Here is a 20,724-nt window from a genome sequence, read left to right as displayed (position 1 = left end):
TTCACACTAATGGTCTGATGAAAATGAACTAAAAATCAACAAAATACATGTACAAAATGTATATTAATCATAGATCTTGATCTGTTATTTTGTGAAGTAACCAGTATTTTTCCTCCTGACAACCACTTCCTTGAAAGACTAGCAATAAAACATTTTAAGATTTTCCTGAAGACTTACCCGCCCTCCTTCAATGCAGTTGGTTACCATAACGATCCTCTTAACTCTTTGTTCCCAAATCATTCTCCAGAAATCATTAACAGTAGAGGGCAGAGGGCCCTGAGTGGCAATGTACTCTCTGTTACTGCTGTAGCCCTGAAAAGCAGTGGACAAAGTTAATATGTAGACTAATTTAGCTTGTATATCTTCTGCTCATTATAGAAATGAAAAAAGAAAGCTCATGAAATCGCACAAAGGTGCTTGTTTATATACTCTCTGTATGGTGTAGTTATAAAGAGATCTTTACTGAACTTTATCTTAATGTAACACTTACCGGCATGTAATTGGCATTGATATAGTCTGAAATTCCATCAGGATCTGATGTAGTTAGCTTCACACGACACCAGTCATCTAATATGAGAAAATAGCTGATTTAACTCCAGTGCACCTCCAGTAGACCTGACATAGACTGCTAGAATGAGCTCACAGCAGCATGGTTCAACAGTCAGAGGAGAGACTCACATGGCAAGACGTTACTGAAACGATTCTTTGCTTTGTTTTCAGGTAGATTAGCAGTCTTTCGTGTCTGGTCTGTTCCAACAGGAGCGAGGCACTGCATGAACGTAGCAGATAACAAAGCATGAAACTGAGATATTGGCCATCATAAAACGAATAAAACGATAAGATATAAAACAGTAAAGACACAAAAACAGGTCTGACACAAAAACAGGAACACACAGAAGCAGAAGAGGAAAAAAAACTTGATCTTTTTATGCACCTCATATTCCTCACTGAAGCCTCTGTTCTCATCCAAACTCAGCTGATGGAAGTGGTCCGGAAACTTTGCAGCAGGAATAGATCTAAAAATAAATAAATAAATAAAACATAACAAAAGTAGAATTAATCTTACCTTTGTTTTGACCTAATGAAATAATACAGATTATACTATAGAGCTTGACATTAATGATTCCCTCTCAAATGTATTCATTAATTTTGCCATAATTAATGTTTTTCTTCATTGTGGGTAATTGTCATTGTATAGAAACACTTACTTGCTCTGTGTGTTAGATACTTTGGATCCACCAATGAATGAAGACTTCTTTCTGCTGCAGGATCGAATTTAAGACATTAAATTTGATAAATGTCTTAATTTAATCTACTTTATTCTTGTCAGTGAAGTGAGACCCACCTAATAATATCTGGTCTTTTGAGGAAAATGAAGACAACCAGAGCAACCAGGAGACCAAAAAGAAGCACACCAAATACGGACCCTGCAATAACTCCTAAAGGGAGCAAAAGCATAATTAACAACAAAGTTGAAAAGTTTAGAGGTTTATTTTTACACTTGAGTGAAATGAAACAATTTGTAATCAAGTCAAAGTTGAAAATACTGTATACTGTTATGATTACAAGCAGTAACATGGTAATGCAGTTACTTTTACTCACCCCTTGGATCAGTCTGACAGTAAAAAACATGCGGTTCAGAACTCCTCCTCAGCCCAGACAGTGAAGTTACAGACACCTTATATTTTTTGGCAGGTTGGAATCCATTGATTATGATTTTAGTTTCAGGACTAGCTACTGTGTGAGTCTTTCCAGTCACATTCACCTCCGCATTAGTCCACTCGCCCTCTGGGTCTGTCCATTTAATAAGAACAGAGTATCCAGCTGCCCAGTGCTCACAGTGAGCATTTAGATTAGGAGGAACTGAGTAAAACAAGAAAAAGGTTTTACAATCACAACTAAAGCAGAAAATATATGACTTACAGTAAATATAATTAAACTTTTCATACTTAATTCAAAGCAGTACCCTACAGTTTAAAAAGTTTACAATTTGGGGGATTTTCAAATAAAAACTAAAAATAAACACCTCAACATTGCCACATTAGATATTGAAAGAAATACTTATTTTCTGTTTTAACCTTTTTAATTTCTTGAGCTAATTTATCAGAACAAATTGGTCAGTCAATAATAAAATGATAGTTAGTTAAAGCTCATATGTTAATACTGAATCATATTAAATATGTGTGTTAACCTGTGGCATGTAGATCATATATAAAATAATTTTTCTGCAATAAACTTTTTTAAGATTAAAAAATTGAATGCAAGGGTATAAACTATTCACAGATAATCTTTCTGTAACCAATATGACTGGATACTTTAAGATCTTAAATACTAATTTACAGATTCTAGTCCATCAAATAGTTTCTGTTGTAAATGAAGACGTGTTGTTTTAAGACAGATTTGTACTCACGAATTGTTAATTTATGTTCACACTGCAGGAAAACTCTGGAAGACTTTTCATAGACAAGAGATATCTGATAGGTGGCACCAGGGTAAAGTCCAGTAAACGACACATTTTCACGTCCATCACTGACATAGCCATTAGATCCATTATGGGCGGTTGCGTTCGAGAACAAGCCTTCAATCTTTGCTTCGATTGATGAGTTGGTAACTTTCCAATCTGCACTGGCACAGTCTATGGCTGAAATGGATGAGAAAATAGTTATACACAAGAACCTGATTCTTTTATTTTACACAACTCATTGAAGAGAGACGAGAAAAAGTTATAAAAGTCTAACACAGAGATGTTTTGGAGGTTTTTTACCTGTTACTGTGAAATTCGTATAAGGAGTGCTCCTGAGTCCAGCGAACATTGTGGTTAAGCTGAAGTCATACTTTGTTCCAGGCTGAAGAGATGTCACTACTATTCTGACTGAGGAGCTGTGTAACACACCACCATTGATTTGAAGCTGGTATTGCCAGGCTTTATTCATGTTCTCCCACTCTAGAGTTATGTTGTTAGTAAATCGTTCAGTCACACTGACCCAAGGCACCACTGGTGGAACTGAAAAAAAAAAAAAAATCAGAAGTGGAATTTGTTCAGCTTTTTCTTTTGGAGTGAAATAACTACATGTTACTGTGTAACATACAGGAGTATAGAGCTAGTTCAGTTATCACAAACTTTTACATACTTAAGTCTGAGTAGGTGTTTGAGCTAAATGGCTCACCATCAATGTATGTATCCAATCAAGTGATGAGCTCAGTCAAAATTCAATAAATAAATAAATAATAACAATATATACTAATAATATGATAATTATATAGTTATCATATAAAATATAATAATTAAACATGCTGCTTGCTAAGAGCAGATCATTCATATTTGCTGCTCTATCACAAGCACAAGCCTCATCAGGGTTTGATGCACACTTCCTTCTGCACTGAGATATGGTTGGTGGGTGGAGCCTGGATGGATAAATGATGTGATTACATACCTGTCGGCGCACTAAAGTTGTATCCAGAGCTGTTGACGTTCTCAAACACAGTAAAGAGGGTAAAACTGTAGTTTGTCCCAGCAGTCAGAGAAGAGACCACACATGTAACTGATGCACCTGATGTCGTGTATCCGTCCATGTCATTCTTGCCAATAACAATATTACCGCTGTCATATTCTAGGATGTATGTTAGTGTGTCATTAACCTTCTCCCACGTAAGAGTTATACTGTTCTCATTTTGTGTCACAGTCACATTGTGGACATTTTTTGGAGCTGAAAGAGGACAAAAAATGACTTCAGAAGATACAAAATCTGAGACATATTTATAAAATAAAGTGGGTCAGAAGCATAGATAGATGTTACTTTTTCCTTTCAAGACAGTCATAGTGAGAAAGCAATACACATATGTCAATAAATAAATGAAACTCTGGTCTCATTTAGTCTGATTCAAATGCAGTTGCTGTACATTATAAGGAGCTAAAGATGAAATAAAGACAATTTTACCAAGTCTGATTCACAGATGACATCCTTAAGGAACCATTTTGGTTTCCTAAAAAAAAAAAATTAAGTGATAAAAATCTGATTTCAAGTTTTAATGTCTCCTTTCTAATGTTGTAAATGTATATCAGACAAAAAAACACCTCACCAAGTCCATCTCAAGGACTGACTGTTTTAGATGTTTTTAATCTGTTAACTTCCACCAGGTTAGCAATAACCAGTCTAGGATTATAGGTAGGGGTAGTATTTGACATGTTCAGTGTAACAATGTTTATGTTATGAGGAGCTATTATATAAGCATGGTCCAAAAAAACTGCAACTGTAAAAACCATTTCAAACAGTTATTTCCAAATCATATAACATCCATCCATCCATTCTCTTCCATCTCATTTTGATGCACCACAGTCACATGATTAACACTTTGTGGAGCTAATGATAACAGAGGAAAGTGGCTTTGACAAAAAAATCCTCTCCATCAGCTAAAGTTTCAAAGAACTAATGAGCAGGTCCATCCTGGCTTATTTATCTATAATAGAGAAAATATATCTTACCAGTGACTGCGACGCAGTTTACTCCACTGCTTTTGACATTTTCAAACACAGTGAAGAGAGTGAAGTTGTACTTTGTCATAGCAGTCAGAGGAGACACCTCATATTTAATGGCTCCCTTTCCCTCTTCAGAAACACTGATATTCTTCTCCATGTTAGTGCCGTTATTATACTGTAGGATGTATTCTGAGATGTTTTTAACCTTGTCCCACTCCAGTGTTATACTCATCTCATTTTGATGCACCACAGTCACATTATTAACACTTTGTGGAGCTAATGATAACACAGGAAAGTGGCTTTGACACAAATCCTCTCCATTAGCTAAAGTTTCGAGAACTAATGAGCTGGTCCATCCTGGCTTATTTATCTATAATAGAGAAAATATATCTTACCAGTGACTGCGATGCAGTTTACTCCACTGCTTTTGACATTTTCAAACACAGTGAAGAGAGTGAAATTGTATCTGGTTCCATCAGTCAAATTTGAGACTGTGTATTCTTCTGTAGAATTACTAATGCTGATGTTTTTTCCATTAAATGCAAGAATATAATTGTCAATGTTGGGGACTGTTCTCCACTCCAGAGTTATGCTGGTCTCATCTTGTGAATTTTTCTTAAATTCTTCAGTGTTACGAGGAGCTAGAATAGAAAAACACAGAAAGAAGAAACTGTAACAACATTTTCTTGCAGAAACAAAAAGATGGAACGAGCCATTCATTTTCAGTATTTTTATCAGGCATTTTCAAAAATATTAGGTGAGCCACACTCTTCTATTTCTGAGAAACTTTAAACATCATTATAAAGTTCTGTCCTGGTTCATGTTGTAGAGGAGCATCAACTCTGGAACATTTTAAAGGACTATGACTGTTTTAGATGTTTTTAATCTGTTAACCTCCACCAGGTTATCAGTAACCAGTCTAAGATTATAGGCAGGCTTACTATTTAAAATAGTCAAATAGGAAAAATTAAGAAATGTTTATATTATGAGGAGCTACTATATGAGCATGTTCCAAAAAATGTAATTGTAAAGACTATGTTTACACTTGGGTGTAAAACTAAGTTGATTTACAAATCACATAACATCCCCACATAAATAGATATTTTCTAAAGAGACAGAATTTTTGTTCAGTTCATTCATTACATTATAACAGTCAAAAAAATTACACATTACCCATCTGTTGTAAAGAAACCTAAATACAGGAGTTTGTAAGAGGATTTCCATAAATAAAACATCCAGTAACACACAAGTCTTCAGTGATCACCCACCTGTCACAGCAGTAAATGAGTATCCAGTGCTGCTGACTCCCTCAAACACAGTGATGAGAGTGAAGTTGTACTTTGTCATAGCAGTCAGAGGAGACACCTCATATTTAATGGGTCCCTCTTCAGAAACACTGATATTCTTCTCCATGTCAGTGCTGTTTTTATACTGTAGGATGTATTCTGAGATGTTTTTAACCTTGTCCCACTCCAGTGTTGTGCTGGTCTCATTTTGATGCACCACAGTCACATGATTAACACTTTGTGGAGCTAATGATAACAGAGGAAAGTGACTTTGACAAAAAAAACCTCTCCATCAGCTAAAGTTTCAAGAACTAATGAGCAGGTCCATCCTGGCTTATTTATCTATAATAGAGAAAATATATCTTACCAGTGACTGCGATGCAGTTTACTCCACTGCTGCTGACATTTCCAAACACAGTGAAGAGAGTGAAAGTGTATCTGGTTCCATCAGTCAAATTTGAGACTGTGTATTCTTCTGTAGAATTACTAATGCTGATGTTTTTTCCATTAAATGCAAGAATATAATTGTCAATGTTGGGAACTGTTTTCCACCCCAGAGTTATGCTGGTCTCATTTTGTCCATTTTTCTTAAATTCTTCAGCATTACGAGGAGCTAGAATAGAAAAACACACAAAGAAGAAACTGTAACAACATTTTCTGGCAGAAACAAAAAGATGGAACGAGCCAATCAGTTTCAGTATTTTATCAGGCATTTTAAAAATATTAGGTGAGCCACACTCTTCTATTTCTGAGAAACCTTAAACATCATCATAAAGCTCTGTCCTGGTTCATGTTGTAGAGGAGCATCAACTGTGGAACATTTTAAAGGACTTGACAAAAGTTGAATCTGTTCATCTGTTAACCTTTTGTGTGAGAAAGTAACCAGTGTCACTCATCAAGTGACTTCTTCAGTCTCAGCTGACTGAAAATTTTCCCAAACCTTATAAATGGGACATTTAGGATGACTGAAACCAGCCCACTGAAGTGAACAATGGGCTTTGATGGTCAGTCACATTAATCATAATTATGCAAAGCCCATGACCATTGATCAACAATCACTGACCAAAACCCACTGATCAAAGAACACTGATCAATGGCCAAGTACCATTCACGGTCCAGTTGGGGAATGGCTGCAATCACAGCATTGTAAGATGGCGAAAGATGTACCCTTAGGCCCCCTCCTCGATTCAGAGATGGTCTGAGACCCTTTTCACGTAAATGGCTCTCCTTGACTAAGCGCTCAAACCAGCGTTCTTCCCTGTCCAGGATGTTTACATCCTCATCGTTGAAAGAGTGTCCACTGGCCTGTAGGTGTAAATAAACTGCAGAGTCCTGGCCTGATGAGGTGGCTCTTCTGTGTTGTGCCATCCGCTTTACTAGAGGTTGTTTGGTTTCCCGATGTATAAATCCAGCAATCCTCCTGGAACGAACAGCATACACTATATTACTCTGTTTTGTCAGGGGACCCGAATATTGGGTGAGCCAGTTTCTTCTATTAGCGTATTTTGGGGTTTAAAAGCCACAGAAGCTCCGGTGTTTAGAAAAATGCGTCTCAACTGTTCCGAACTCCTAAAGGACATATGGGATCACTACAGGTTTTCGCCTGGCAGCGGTTGTCAGGTTCTCCTGGATCGGCTGGAGCTTTTTTAGGTGCCTTCCCAGCTTTAACAAAGTCCAGCTGGGATAACCACATTACTCAGGGCCTTCTTGATGTGCTGTTCTTCTGCCTCCCTGGCCGCTGTGTCAGTGGGGAGGGACCACAGGACCACTCTCAGCATCGACCAAGTGTGTTTGCTTTTGGAACTGTGTCTTCATTCCACCTACTTCACAAAAATAAGGGTCAGTTCTGCAGGCAGAAACATGGGTGTGCCATCCTCCCCAGTTTCATCTATAATGGCCAATTTGTACATGGAAGAAGTGGAAAAGAGGCGTTACTATCCTGCCCTGGAACACCACCAAGCCATTGGTTCAGATATGTGGATGACACCTGGGTCCAAAATCAAATCTCAGGACGTATACATTTCACAGATCACATTAACTCGGTGGACCAACACATATAATTTTCAATGTTGGGGAGGATATGAAAAGTGGCAGGTTAGCTTTCTTAGACTGTGAGATTTCCATCAGTAATAGGGGGACATCTAAAAGCACACGTGTACTGTAAAACCTGGCAGAAACAGGATCAGTATCTAAGGTTTGATTCTCATCATCCACTGGAGCACAAACTGGGTGTCATCAGGACGCTACAACACAAAGCTTAAACACCATCCTCACTGACACAGCGGCCAGGGAGGCAGAGAGCAACAACACATCAAGAAGGCCCTGAGTAAATGTGGTTATCCCAGCTGGACTTTTGTCAAAGCTGGGAAGGCATTAAAGTAAAGCTCCAGCCGATCCACTGGAGAGAAGGACAACCGTTTATGTTATGGCGAAAGGATGTTTTTAGTGATCCCATATGTGTCAGGAGTATCGGAACAGTTGATGCACCACAGTTTTTATTAAACAATTTGTGGTCTCTGTGGCTTTTAAACCCCAAAATAACTCCATCAGCTAAACTGGTCACCCTAATGATCGGGTCCCCCTGGTTTATTTAACTATAGTAAGAAAATGTACGCTGTTAAGTGCCAGGAGGATTGCCAGGATTTTGACATCGGGGAAACACAAACAAAGAGAGTGAAAGCGGATGGTTCCACTGGTCAGAAGAGCAACCTCATCAGGCCAGGATTACTAATGTTGATCTCTGTTTCATTTTAAGAATATACAGGCCAGTGGACACTGTTTTCAGCGATGAGGATGTGGTCTCATCCTGGACAGGGAAGAACGCTGGTTCAGTGTTATTAGGAGTCAAGGAGAAAAACACACAAAGAAGGAACTGTACCATTCTCTGAAACGAGGAAGATGGAACGGGTACATCAGTTTCGCCATCTTTAATGCATTTTCAAAAATATTAGCCATTCCCCAACTCTCTATGAATGGTACTCATGGCCATTGATCTGTTCTGGTTGATCAGTGGAGGAGCATGGTCTATGGAACATTGATCAATGGTCTATGAATATATTTAATTATGATTAAGGAACTGACCCACAGCCCAGGTTTCAGTAACCAGTGGGCTGGTTAGGTAGTTATTATGCAAATGTACTGTTTAAAGGTTTGGGGAAACCTGCAGATGTCAGCTGAGACTGAAGAAGTCACTTAGCCTGATCCCACTCCAGCGTTTCTCTCCATCTCATGCTTGATGCAGATGAACATTATTCAACAATTTTTGGAAATTTACTTTCCTGGATGATTGAGAATGCATCAAGACAGTTTCAAGGACTATGACTGTTCCATCCTGGTTTTTTAATCTGTTAACCTCCACCAGGTTAGCAGTAACCAGTCTAGGATTATAGGCAGGCTTACTATTTAAAATAGTCAAATAGGAAAAATTAACAAATATTTATATTATGAGGAGCTACTATATGAGCATGTTCCAAAAATGTAATTCTAAAGACTATGTTTACATTTGGATGTAAAAACTATAGTTCATCCATGTTGGGGACTGCTTATCCTTTTCAGGGTTATGGGGGTGCTGGAGCCTATCCCAGCTGTCATTCTTCAGTGTTATTAGGCTAGGGTACACCCTGGACAGGTCGCCAGGAACTGTACCAAGGGCTAACACACAGGGACAGACAACCATTCGCACTCACATTCACTCGCACATTTACACCTAGTGGCAATTTGGATTATCCAATTAACCTAACAACCTCAAACTGCATGTCTTTGGATGGTGGGAGCATCAGCTATGGAAGTACCGGAGGAGGACTATGACAAACAGATGGAGAACATGCAAACTCCACCAGGTTAGCAGTAACCCCCGGCCTGATGGTGGAATTGAACTCAGGACCTTCTTAACAGATGTTTATGGCAACAGTGCTAACCACCGTGCCACCGTGCTGTCCCCCTGTAAAACTAAGTTGATTTACAAATCACATAACATCCCCACATAAATAGATATTTTCTACAGAGACAGAATTTTTATTCAGTTCATTGATTACATTATCACAGTCAAAAAATATTAAACATTACCCATCTGTTGTAAAGAAACCTAAATACAGGAGTTTGTGAGAGGATTTCCATAAGTAAAACATCCAGTGACAAACAAGTCTTCAGTGATCACCCACCTGTCACAGCAGTAAATGAGTATCCAGTGCTGCTGACTCCCTCAAACACAGTGATGAGAGTGAAGTTGTACTTTGTCATAGCAGTCAGAGGAGACACCTCATATTTAATGGCTCCCTTTCCTCTTCAGAAACACTGATATTCTTCTCCATGTCAGTGCTGTTTTCCATTATACTGTAGGATGTATTCTAAGATTTTTTAACATTGTCCCACTCCAGTGTTATACTCATCTCATTTTGATGCAACCACAGTCACATGATTAACATTTTGTGGAGCTAAAGATAAAGAGAGGAAAATGACTTTGACAAAAAAATCCTCTCCATCAGCTAAAGTTTCAAAGAACTAATGAGCAGGTCCATCCTGGCTTCTTTTTCTATAAAGAGAAAATATATCTTACCAGTGACTGGTTCATGTTGACGGAGTTTACTCCACTGCTTTTGACATTTTCAAACACAGTGAAGAGAGTGAAGTTGTACTTTGTCCAGCAGTCAGAGGAGACACCTCATATTTAATGGGTCCCTCTTCAGAAACACTGATATTCTTCTCCATGTCAGTGCCGTTATTATACTGTAGGATGTATTCTGAGATGTTTTTAACCTTGTCCCACTCCAGTGTTATACTTATCTCATTTTGATGCACCACAGTCACATGATTAACACTTTGTGGAGCTAAAGATAACAGAGGAAAGTGGTTTTGACCAAAAATCCTCTCCATCAGCTAAAGTTTCAAAGAACTAATGAGCCGGTCCATCCTGGCTTATTTATCTATAATAGAGAAAATATATCTTACCAGTGACTGCGATGCAGTTTACTCCACTGCTTTTGACATTTTCAAACACAGTGAAGAGAGTGTTGTACTTTGTCATAGCAGTCCACTGGTCAACCTCTATTTAATGTCCTTTCCTCTTCAGAAACACTGATATTCTTCTCTGTCATTAAACGTAAGAATATACTGTAGGATGTATTCTAAGATGTTTTAACATTGTCCCACCCAGTGTTATACTCATCTCATTTTGCACCACAGTCACAAATTAACAGCATTTGTGGAGCTAAAGATATAAGAAGGAAAATGAAGAAAAAAATCCTCTCCATCAGCTAAAGTTTCAGAAAGAACTAATGAGCAGGTCCATTCTGGTTATTTATCTATAATTGAGAAAATATATCTGACCACTCTTGATTTCTGAGAAAGTAAACAACACTGCTTTCTGTCCTTTTCAAACACAGCATCAAGAGTAGAACATTTTGGACTTTGTCATTTAGCAGTCAGAGGAGACACCTCATATTTAGGTTAGGGTCCCTCTTCAGAAACAGGTGGTTATTCTTCTCCATATTCAAACAGGAAAATTTATTATACTGTATGGATGTATTCTGAGATGTTTTTAACCTTGTCCCACTCCAGTGTTATACTCATCTCATGTTGATGCACCACAGTCACATTATTAACACTTTGTGGAGCTAAAGATAACAGAGGAAAGTGGTTTTGACCAAAAATCCTCTCCATCAGCTAAAGTTTCAAGAACTAATGAGCCGGTCCATCCTGGTTTATTTATCTATAATAGAGAAAATATGTCTTACCAGTGACTGCGATGCAGTTTACTCCACTGCTGCTGACATTTCCAAACACAGTGAAGAGAGTGAAACTGTATCTGGTTCCATCAGTCAAATTTGAGACTGTGTATTCTTCTGTAGAATTACTAATGTTGATCTGTTTTCCATTAAATGCAAGAATATAATTGTCAATGTTGGGGACTGTTTTCCACTCCAGAGTTATGCTGGTCTCATTTTGTCCATTTTTCTTAAATTCTTCAGTGTTAAGAGGAGCTAGAATCGAAAAACACAGAAAGAAGAAACTGTAACAATGTTTCCAACAAAATCTTGTACTTTGTGTATCTTTCAATTAGACTGAATGTTTTGTTCAGTGCTCACCAACCTGTCACAGCATTCAATCTGTATTCACTGCTGTTGAGTCCATCAAACGTGGTGAAGAGAGTGAATGTGTAGTTTGTCCCAGCAGTCAGAGAAGTGACCACATGTTCTATGGGTCCTTCTTCAGTTTTATTAATTTTGTCTGTTCTATCACCATATTGGAGGATGTATGTTGGGATGTTGTTAACCTTGTTCCATGTCAGAGTTATACTACTCTCATTTTGTGTGATCACATTCACACTGTCAACATTACCTGGAGCTGGAAAAGAAAAGAGGACACACAGTGGATTTAGTTTAAAAAAATAATAACAAGAACTGAAGCACTGATTATGCTGCTTTCAGTCCTTTGTACCACTGTGCCTTTTGTTACATCATCAGGAGCTGCGGTGAGTTAAGAGTGGTGTTCACGTTTTACCACAATAAAACCGAGAATGACATTCACTTCAGTTTCACCGATCACCAACAAAAGACAAAGGATAGTGTTTCATTCTTACGGCCTTTTGTTGTTGTAGCTGCAGTTGTTTGTCCTGTTGAAGTTGTTGTAGATTTGTTTGAGCCAGTTGTTTTGTTCTAGGATCCAGTGGAGTAAATTTTTGTGTTGTAGGAGCCAGTGGAGTGTTTTTTTGTATTGTTTTAGCTTTTGGAGTTGTTTTTTGTGTTGTAGCTGTCACCAGATTGGTTGTTGTTCTTGTGGTTGTTTCCGTTTTTGCTGCACTTTGTCTTGCTGTCACTGTCGTTGCCTTGGTCGCTGTGACTGTTGTAGTGGAGTCAGTTGTACCCTAAAAGCACAAAAAGAGTGAAAACTACACAATCTAAAATCTGTAAAAAAAAAAAACAAAACAAAAAAACAAAAAACAAAACTGCCATTGAATACCCAGTTAACATGAGGCTTGGCCGTCTGACAGAGCGATGTTTGCTGCTTTTAATTTCACGTCTACATTGTATCATGAACATTTTGTGAACAGAAGCATGACTGGCTGATTAAAGGAGTAATACTACCTGAGCATTCTGCTTTATAAGAACAAAAACTTCCACTAAAACAAAAAAAAAATGTGCAGGAAACAAAGACGTCAGTGTCAAATTATTTCAGCATTTTATGTGTCAGCTTCTACAAACTATAGCAACATCTAAAACATAAAAATCACAGAGCTGGTAAAAAAAACAAGATTAATTAAGTGTTTGCTTTCACTAAAAACACAAATCATTTTATTATTATATTGTATATAATAGCTACAGTTACTTAATCATTGTTCTATATAATATCTAACACATTTCTCCTCAGACATACTGTTTAAAATTCCATATCTGATTTGATTAAATCATTAAGTCTGTACCGTGTAAGTGTTTAAGATATAGTTGAATTTTCCTCCTTCATGCTCTTTTTGTTCTCAGAGGAAACAGATCGGTGTTGCAAAGAAGGAATAAATTCATGTTTCAAAATCTGGAAAAGTCCAGAATTTTCATGCTGTTTAACAAGATTTTGTTGTTCCTGTATTTCTGTACAAACCAGCATTTCACAAAACATAACTATAGTGTTTAAAATACATAATGAAGCATGTCATGCATTTAGGCTTCACTGTGGTTTTGACTGCACTGTTTCCTTTTGTCGAGGGTAACCTACACTGAGCTTCGCTATCTGATCACCATCAAAGTGAAAGGTAAAAAAAAACTTACCCAAAGTAGACTCAGGAAGACACAGAGCAACAAGTGGTCTGAGATAAGAGATAAAAGCTTCATCGTCTTCAGGACTCCTAACTGGCACACATTCTTTGAACTTGTTCAATTCCTTTGTTTTCCCAGGATAACCTTGTAGCTGCTATTTTCAGCACCTCTGCTGGTATGTTGACAAAAACCACACTTAAGCTTTGCAAAGAATTTCTCCAACCCTGCACTATGATACTTTAATTCAAAGTTGTTGACTTTTAATTCTTAGCTACATCCTCCTCTCGTAACCTCTGGTCCCTTTTCATATTGGCAAGTGACTAAGTAAATAGCTGCTTCTCCTTTCTGGCCTTGTACAGCTACAGAGACCTTTGCCCCGCCTGTTACTTCCTTATTAACGGTCATGCTGTGCTGCTTGTCAAAGGTACGTCAATCAAGAACATTTGCCTCTCTTACATGTTTATTGGAGGTAATTGCTGCATATCAGCTGCTATTTATCTGTTCATGCTTGTGGCCGCTTGTGTGCCTTTATTATGGGCAAATAAAAGATGAGAAGTTTTTATTTCTGATCACAGGTAAAGTTGTGAACTGCTACTTTGAATAAAAAATATTTATGTTGTGTTTTACTTTAAGAATTTCCAGATTTTTTAAGGTTTTAAGTCAAATCAGTGTTTAGGTACCTCCGCTGATTGCTTTCACAGCAGAGTGGATCTCCTTTTTGTGTCTTAGCACTGTCTCAGAAAGTTGTGATATTTATAGTTTCCTTGTGGTTGATCTCAATAAGGAACTGCGAACAGAAACTTACCCTCATACTGTTAACTGCGCACAAAGTCACAACAGTCTTTATGGTGTCATATTTTGAGTAGCGCTCAATAAAAGTGCTGATATGTCAAAGAAAATTGTTGTCTACTGTGGAAATATGATGGGGAAGTTAGAATTCATAAATGATAATAGTTTTCCTCATCTGTTAATATGGAGTCATTTCAATTTTTGAGCTTCCGTGTTATACTGAGGATAAAGATAGCTCTTTTTAAACAAGTGCATGCATTGACTATTCATAGAAAAATAACATTATTTTATGATGTAGGGAGCTGTCAGCACAATCATTTGCATGTTATTAAGACTTGTGAAAGCCTTAAAAACAAATGCACTTGTGCTTAGCATGGTGCTCGAGTTTCATGACGCTTTTGCAAACCACATTCTGCAGCTTTCCTTTTATATAGGTGGTGGCAGTGCTCTTCTACCACAATTAGAGCAGCCTCTTCTGTTACAATAGTTTGAATGGCAATAAATGTGTCACCTGCATATGCTATCGTGACAAGCCTCACTGAATCTTTCAGCCCTAACCGCATACAATAGATGCAACCTTTTACCTCTCTGTGTGAACTCTTATGTGCCGCCCTTTGTTTCGCTGCAGGAGCATAAAGTTTTCATGATGATGGTGAAGACTACCATCAAACACATCAGTGAAAATCTCTAATCTCCCTCAGTGTAGGGATCAAAGCTGCACTGGAACAGCTTCACAGAAAGTACTAGAACTCTGCTCATCTTCCTTGTTCAAATCACATCCTAAAAGAGAATCGGGAAATATTTTCAAACCACATCCCTTGTTCCAGTAACTGGAAGAGATAGTTGCCATGGTAAAGTAATAAATAGCACATATTATGGCTCCTACAACCACAAACGCTTTTATCAGAACTCTACCCTTAACTGTACTAGGGGGGGGAAAGCAATGCATGTTTAATATTGTGAAATATGTTTACTATCTTTAATTGTTTTAGCCGGTGATCATATTGGTAATTGATTTACAGAAAACAAATATACTCACTTGTACAGTTTAGAATTGGTTCAGTTTAGAGCACTCTCACGCCATTGTTCTCAACACAAAAAACAGTGTGTACACAACACTTTCCACAGTGCCACCACTAACTGAAGTTGTCCAACACAAAATTGCTAGCTGCTGGAATGTGCGTCCGATCTGTTGCTGCAGCCTTGGATGTCCACGAGAGCACCACCTCTAATGCAACTATTCTTAGTGGAAATCTAACTAGACAGAGGTACTGAGATTAGTACTCCAACCTGTACTTTTGCCATTCTTAAGCAGCCACCCTGCTTGTGGCTGTTTCAGCATGGCGCTGCGAGAGTAGCACAGATCTTTAAGGATCAGTAGTAAAGCCAGACAGAACCACATTTAGTCGTGATATGTTTCTTACTTGTACAGTCCACACCTCATATTAAACATCTTGTATATATGTGTATATCATAGTGCAGGTGTAAAAAATTTAAAGGCGGAACCTGTTTTTTTCCAAAGCTAAGCTCTAAGATAGTTGTGCTTTAGGCCAAGAGTGCTAAGAACTCATGTAATCACAATATAATGTAGTAGTAATGGGCCAGAACATGAAGATGGTGAATGTCACAGCTGGTCTAATCCTATCACAAGGTAGTTTCTAGTGTAGTGCCTATAATCAAATACACCACTAGGGTTTGTAATCTGATGTATTTGATTTTATTTTGATTGATCACTTTATAGTTATAAATATTATAAATCTGTGAGAGCTTATGTATTATTGAATTAAATGCATCAGTAACAGCACAGTTAGAAATATTGAGTTATTTTTACTACAAATGATTGGAACAAAGCTTGTGTTACATTTAGTTATTTAAACACAACATTTTAGGTCAAGTTAAACAGATGAATATTACATGCAAGAGTTTTGTTCACCTGTGGGACATCCTCTAAATAACTTATGGGCATTACCTTTACCGGTAACTTTACTGGATCGAGAAAAAACTAAAATCAGTGTTGAAAAATCTGCAAAGTTGGCCTCATCTTTCATAAATAACCATTTGGGTTTTATGCAAATGTGTAAAAATGTTTTCAAGTATTCAGACAAGAGTTAGTTGTCAGTGGTTTGTTGATCCTGGAGTATAAGTTAAACAAGCTGCAAAACTAACAGTTGCCCTTTTTTCCTTATCCTTTTCCCCCCCAAACTTGTACAGTTTCTCTTTACAGACTTTACTTCATGTGAAAGAACAGATCCTGCATATTGTTACATTAAAGAGACTGTTCAATGCTGTACTCATGGGGAGTCCAAAACACTAATTACCAGCTTAAAGAAGACGCAGCTTAAAGAACTGCGAAGTGATGACAGGAATAAATAGAGAGAGTAGGTCAAATACACACCAAGGAGTAATAATGTCATAAGAAACATGAGAATCAAATCAGACGATGACAAGGGTGGGGAAAGAACAAAAGGGGCGAAGTTCAAATCCAGAAAGTCACAAGGATCGAACTTTCAATCTAAACCAGGAAGTGAACTGAAAAAGGACCAAGCCCAAGCTGAAACACAAAGACACAAGACAAGGGGAACTGGGACAAAGAAAACGCTTAGCATATTAGGTTAACTACATGTTAGGTGTGTTTGGATGCCAAGGAATCAATTGCAGTGTACACTAGGGGGGGTATATTAGGGAAACAAATAATCTGGTGAAAACAAAAGCAAAAGCTGTAACAAAAAGAAAGCTAGAAAAATATGCCAGGTGCAATGGAATAACAAAACTGTATATAAGTAACCCAAAGAGAGACATGTCCCCTTTTAATACAGCGGTTTGCAGCAATGAAAGAATGGGGAAACATAAAAATAGAAGTTGTAAAGTATACAGAGAAGGGAAAAGGAAAATTTTAAAAATAGAGTAAAGACAGGAAGTGTAGAACAGACGTATAGAAAAAAAAACCTCAAGCCATGAAGTATTTGTATAAAAAAAATATGATAACTTCTGCTTTCTCTCTCTCTCTCTCTCTCCCTATCTCCCCCCTCTCTCTCTTCCATTGTCCTCAGGTTAAAGCCTTTGCAGGAATCATTCCGACCACAGGGGCGGCGCTGCACTTCAGTGTATCTCTGCCATACAACGACGACGAAGAAGAAGAACCGGACGCTACTTGTGGCGTAAACAGTAAACAATTTTGTGCTGGGAAGATAGTGACACTGGGGTCACGTTGGTGTCACAATAAAAGGTAGGTAACAAAATGTTAAAGTGACACTGACCTGGAATAGATTTATAAAACGTTATTCACAGTCTGGCGCATCTTACGGTATATTAACAAGTACTAAGTTGCTGCAAACGTAGCTAAAGTTAGCTAAACTGCACCCTGATAGCATCAGCAGGTATTTCTTGTTTATGTCGTGTGTACTAAAAGTGGTGTTTAACCGAGCAACAGTTTCAATAACGTGTACTAACGTAACAATCACCTGAACCCAATCGTTTGATGACACACGGCGGCAGTGGGGCAGGTGTTTCTCTGAGCTCTTAAATATCAGTTGCATTGTGTTGCTGGCTGATAAATACGTGCTTAGCTAAAACGAGCGCATTTCAGACGGAACGCCTTTGCTAGTTTGAACCCGAGGAAGAAGCGGTAGGCGATATTTAACTTTCTTTTGGGCTTACTTGTACTACGAAGGAGAAATCACTCCTATTTGGCACTTGTTTCTATTGTTCTTTCCTTCTTTTTAAGCACAACACTCGTCGCATTCGTTGCTTTCTTTTTCTGTGTTGTAGACATGCAGTCTGCAGTGAAACAAAACTTTCATGCAGAAACTGAAGGAGATGTCAACAAACTCATCAACCTGAAGTTAAATGCATCCTACACCTACCTTGCCCTGGTATGATTCTTGTAATTGTAACACAAATACCTAGCAGTATAGTGCCTGGCTTACAATATTATTATGTACTGTATTTTACTAGATATCATTATTGTTTTCTTTTGTTTTGTTTCTCTTTTTTTAGGGTATGTATTTCGACAGGGATGATGTTGCTTTGCCAAACTTCTCCAGTTTTTTCCTGGAGCGTTCAGCCAAAGAGAGGGAACAGGCTGAGAAGCTGCTGGAATATCAGAACATGAGAGGCGGACGAATTTTGCTTCAGAACATCTCTGTAAGTCCCAAATGTTATGGGTGTCATTTTAAAGATGTTATTGTTGAGATGGGTGTATTTGTTGGTACACACTACTTTTTGAGTTTTTTTCCAACGAAGTGTCAACGTTTTGTTCTAGAAACCAAGTAAAGAAGACTGGAAGGGCGGTCTGGATGCAATGACCTTTTCCCTGGAATACCAGAAAACCCTAAATACACGTATCCTTGATGTGCACCGCAGAGCTGGCAGCCACACTGATCCCCATGTATGTCTTTTTTTTTTTTTTTTTTTAGCAAATATAACACAAGAAGTATATTTGCTCTAGAAGATTTACGAGTGTCATAGTATGCATTATTTTACCACTTACTCGTCTAACTTCTCTTGTAGCTGTGTGACTTCCTCGAGCAGCACTTCCTCGTTGACAGCCATGACACCATCAAGAAGCTGGGCGACTACATTGGCAGTCTGACCCGCATCGCTGCGTCTGAGACGACCGGTGCTATGGGAGAATACCTCTTTGACAAGCACACTCTGTAAAAGGTCCTGGGAGAACAGTGAAAAAAGGTCCACATTTCAAAATATACAGAGATGCAAAAGACAATCCACACGGTTTGTCCTTTCCCATTAAAACTTTACAAAATTGTTACAGTCAACCACAGGTATTATCCAATTGCACTAGACCAAGTTAAATCAAAATGCCTCAGTTTTTCTTATAAAAAAGCAAAGAAATTCAAATGTGTTGGGGAAATTGTTCTCATGAATGTGGTGCTAAACACTACCATTTTTCTAAGCTGTTACAATGAGTAACTTGTTCATGTGGATTCCGTTTTTTTTTTTTTATCATGTGTCACACATTCCATTGTCATGTTTCAACCCAAAGAACATTTTTATAAATGTGAACAATTTTTGAAGAAAAAAAACAAATGGACATTTCAAACATTCAATAAAGTCTCATTATGCTGACAAATCTCTTGTTGGTGTCTTTAAAAGTTAGGTTCATGTGTGTAACTGTTATTTTCAGTTGCGCTGACAGGTAGTTATCTGACTCGTCACAATGTCTGAGCACATTATCTAGGTCACGTCTGCACGAGATAACAGTGGGCGCATGCCTACTCCCTGTTGGGTGGTGTTAACGCTGGGCTGCTGGAGAGTTTGTGGTTAACGATTTCCAAGCTGCCTCTTGGTTAATTATCTGTCAGCAAAGATAAGTCATGTGACTTGCGTCAGAGTGGATCCCAAACAGGCATGGGTCTTAGGCTACGTCCACTCCTACACGGGTATTTTTGAAAACTGAGCTTTTTCTATGCTTTTGAGCCTTTAGTCCACACAAACAGCATTTTCGATCACTGAAAACAGATTTTTAAATACTTCTGCCAGGGTGAAGATTTTCGAAAACTCTGTTTTTGCGTTTAGGTGCGCATGAGGAAAACAGATTTAGTCACGCAATGCTAAAGGTGTGCACCTTGACATCATGCTGTGCGCCACATTATTGTTTACATGAGATGAATTTCTACAGTGGCGGATATGGACAAAATACTGTTGCTGTAGATCTTACTATCTGCAGTTTTTACACGGTTACATATGCACACTCAGTTACTGTCACTTCATTTAGAAAGACAGAGCCGTTAGAGTGAACTTCTCCATTCAACAGATGCTCTCACAACGCAAATCCCAACGTCTTCGGGTTTGAATATTTTTTTAAATTAAATTTATGTATGCTGTATGCATTTTGTTCATTCCTAAGTTGTGAGTCTACACAACAGCCAAAATACTGTCTTTGGTTATTAACATTTGAAATGATGAAGGCACTTGAAAAGTAACACAAAATTAGTTGCCTTTCCAGAAAAACACAGACTTTTCAGAAGTACTTAAAGTTTGCATAAAACCCTGTTTACTCTTTTCCTCCAAGGCTTGTAGACTTCTGATTGGCCATTTCTACACGGTTAGGATTTGGCATGTTCTTCACAGCGTTTGACGGCGTCTTTTGGCATTTACATGTGGACTGAGATATTTTTTCAAAACCACATGTGTGGACAGAATTTCTTTTAAACTAAAATGGAAAATTTTCATTTTCAAAAATACCCGTTTACGTGTGGGACGTAGCCTTACTCTGTTCAAGTGTCATTTTGGTTCTAGTGGCTTGAGGTAAAACACTTCAGCTTAAGGAAATGACAGACAGGTTAAGAAACCACAAAGGTTTGCACAGATTTTCCCAGGTCTTCGCCAAGTGTGAAAACATTCGTAACTTGTGGTTTGTGTGGTTTAATGTATTGCAGCATAAAATGTATTTTTTATTAATAAAATA

The 20,724-nt window shown here is 38.0% G+C and overlaps 2 protein-coding genes across 3 annotated transcripts; one reads left to right on the top strand and one right to left on the bottom strand.

The window, feature by feature from the left end:
- Window position 1: 1 nt before the first annotated feature.
- Window positions 2–12,377, bottom strand: LOC116319841 (receptor-type tyrosine-protein phosphatase H-like). Its single transcript, XM_039616797.1, has 20 exons — window positions 12,341–12,377; window positions 11,851–12,105; window positions 11,496–11,741; window positions 10,423–10,589; window positions 9,924–10,020; window positions 6,131–6,376; window positions 5,746–6,009; window positions 4,873–5,118; window positions 4,484–4,753; window positions 3,435–3,707; window positions 2,765–3,004; window positions 2,411–2,641; window positions 1,603–1,863; window positions 1,346–1,439; window positions 1,209–1,262; window positions 935–1,016; window positions 679–769; window positions 491–567; window positions 178–312; window positions 2–28 (listed from the first exon to the last, which is right to left on the bottom strand). The coding sequence occupies exons 4-20, from the start codon at window positions 10,468–10,470 to the stop codon at window positions 2–4; spliced, it is 2,736 nt and encodes a 911-aa protein (XP_039472731.1). The 5' UTR covers window positions 10,471–10,589; window positions 11,496–11,741; window positions 11,851–12,105; window positions 12,341–12,377.
- A 4,989-nt stretch (window positions 12,378–17,366) lies between these two features.
- On the top strand, window positions 17,367–19,386 carry zgc:56095 (uncharacterized protein LOC406286 homolog). Of its 2 annotated transcripts, none has more exons than XM_031739309.2 (5): window positions 17,367–17,523; window positions 18,066–18,169; window positions 18,294–18,440; window positions 18,559–18,684; window positions 18,807–19,386. In XM_031739309.2, the coding sequence occupies exons 2-5, from the start codon at window positions 18,068–18,070 to the stop codon at window positions 18,954–18,956; spliced, it is 525 nt and encodes a 174-aa protein (XP_031595169.2). In that variant the 5' UTR covers window positions 17,367–17,523; window positions 18,066–18,067; the 3' UTR covers window positions 18,957–19,386. The 2 variants fall into 2 exon arrangements, with proteins under 2 accessions (XP_031595169.2, XP_031595170.2); XM_031739310.2 differs by lacking the exon at window positions 17,367–17,523 and adding an exon at window positions 17,657–17,922.
- Window positions 19,387–20,724: the final 1,338 nt, after the last annotated feature.

The sequence above is a fragment of the Oreochromis aureus genome, linkage group 8 (genome assembly GCF_013358895.1).
Source record: "Oreochromis aureus strain Israel breed Guangdong linkage group 8, ZZ_aureus, whole genome shotgun sequence".
Taxonomy (NCBI): domain Eukaryota; kingdom Metazoa; phylum Chordata; class Actinopteri; order Cichliformes; family Cichlidae; genus Oreochromis; species Oreochromis aureus.
This window is presented reverse-complemented; position numbering and strand designations above follow the sequence as displayed.

Excerpts from the sequence above, each read along its gene's own strand:
- LOC116319841 (XM_039616797.1), bottom strand. The coding sequence starts at position 10,470 with ATGGAGAAGAATATCAGTGTTTCTGAAGAGGGACCCATTAAATATGAG. Across the intron at positions 2,642-2,764 it reads TACGAATTTCACAGTAACAG|CCATAGACTGTGCCAGTGCA; the intron begins GTAAAAAACCTC and ends CATCCATTTCAG. Across the intron at positions 29-177 it reads ACTGCATTGAAGGAGGGCGG|TTCATTTTCATCAGACCATT; the intron begins GTAAGTCTTCAG and ends GTTGATTTTTAG.
- zgc:56095 (XM_031739309.2), top strand. The coding sequence starts at position 18,068 with ATGCAGTCTGCAGTGAAACAAAACTTTCATGCAGAAACTGAAGGAGAT. Across the intron at positions 18,170-18,293 it reads CCTACACCTACCTTGCCCTG|GGTATGTATTTCGACAGGGA; the intron begins GTATGATTCTTG and ends CTCTTTTTTTAG. Across the intron at positions 18,441-18,558 it reads TTTTGCTTCAGAACATCTCT|AAACCAAGTAAAGAAGACTG; the intron begins GTAAGTCCCAAA and ends GTTTTGTTCTAG.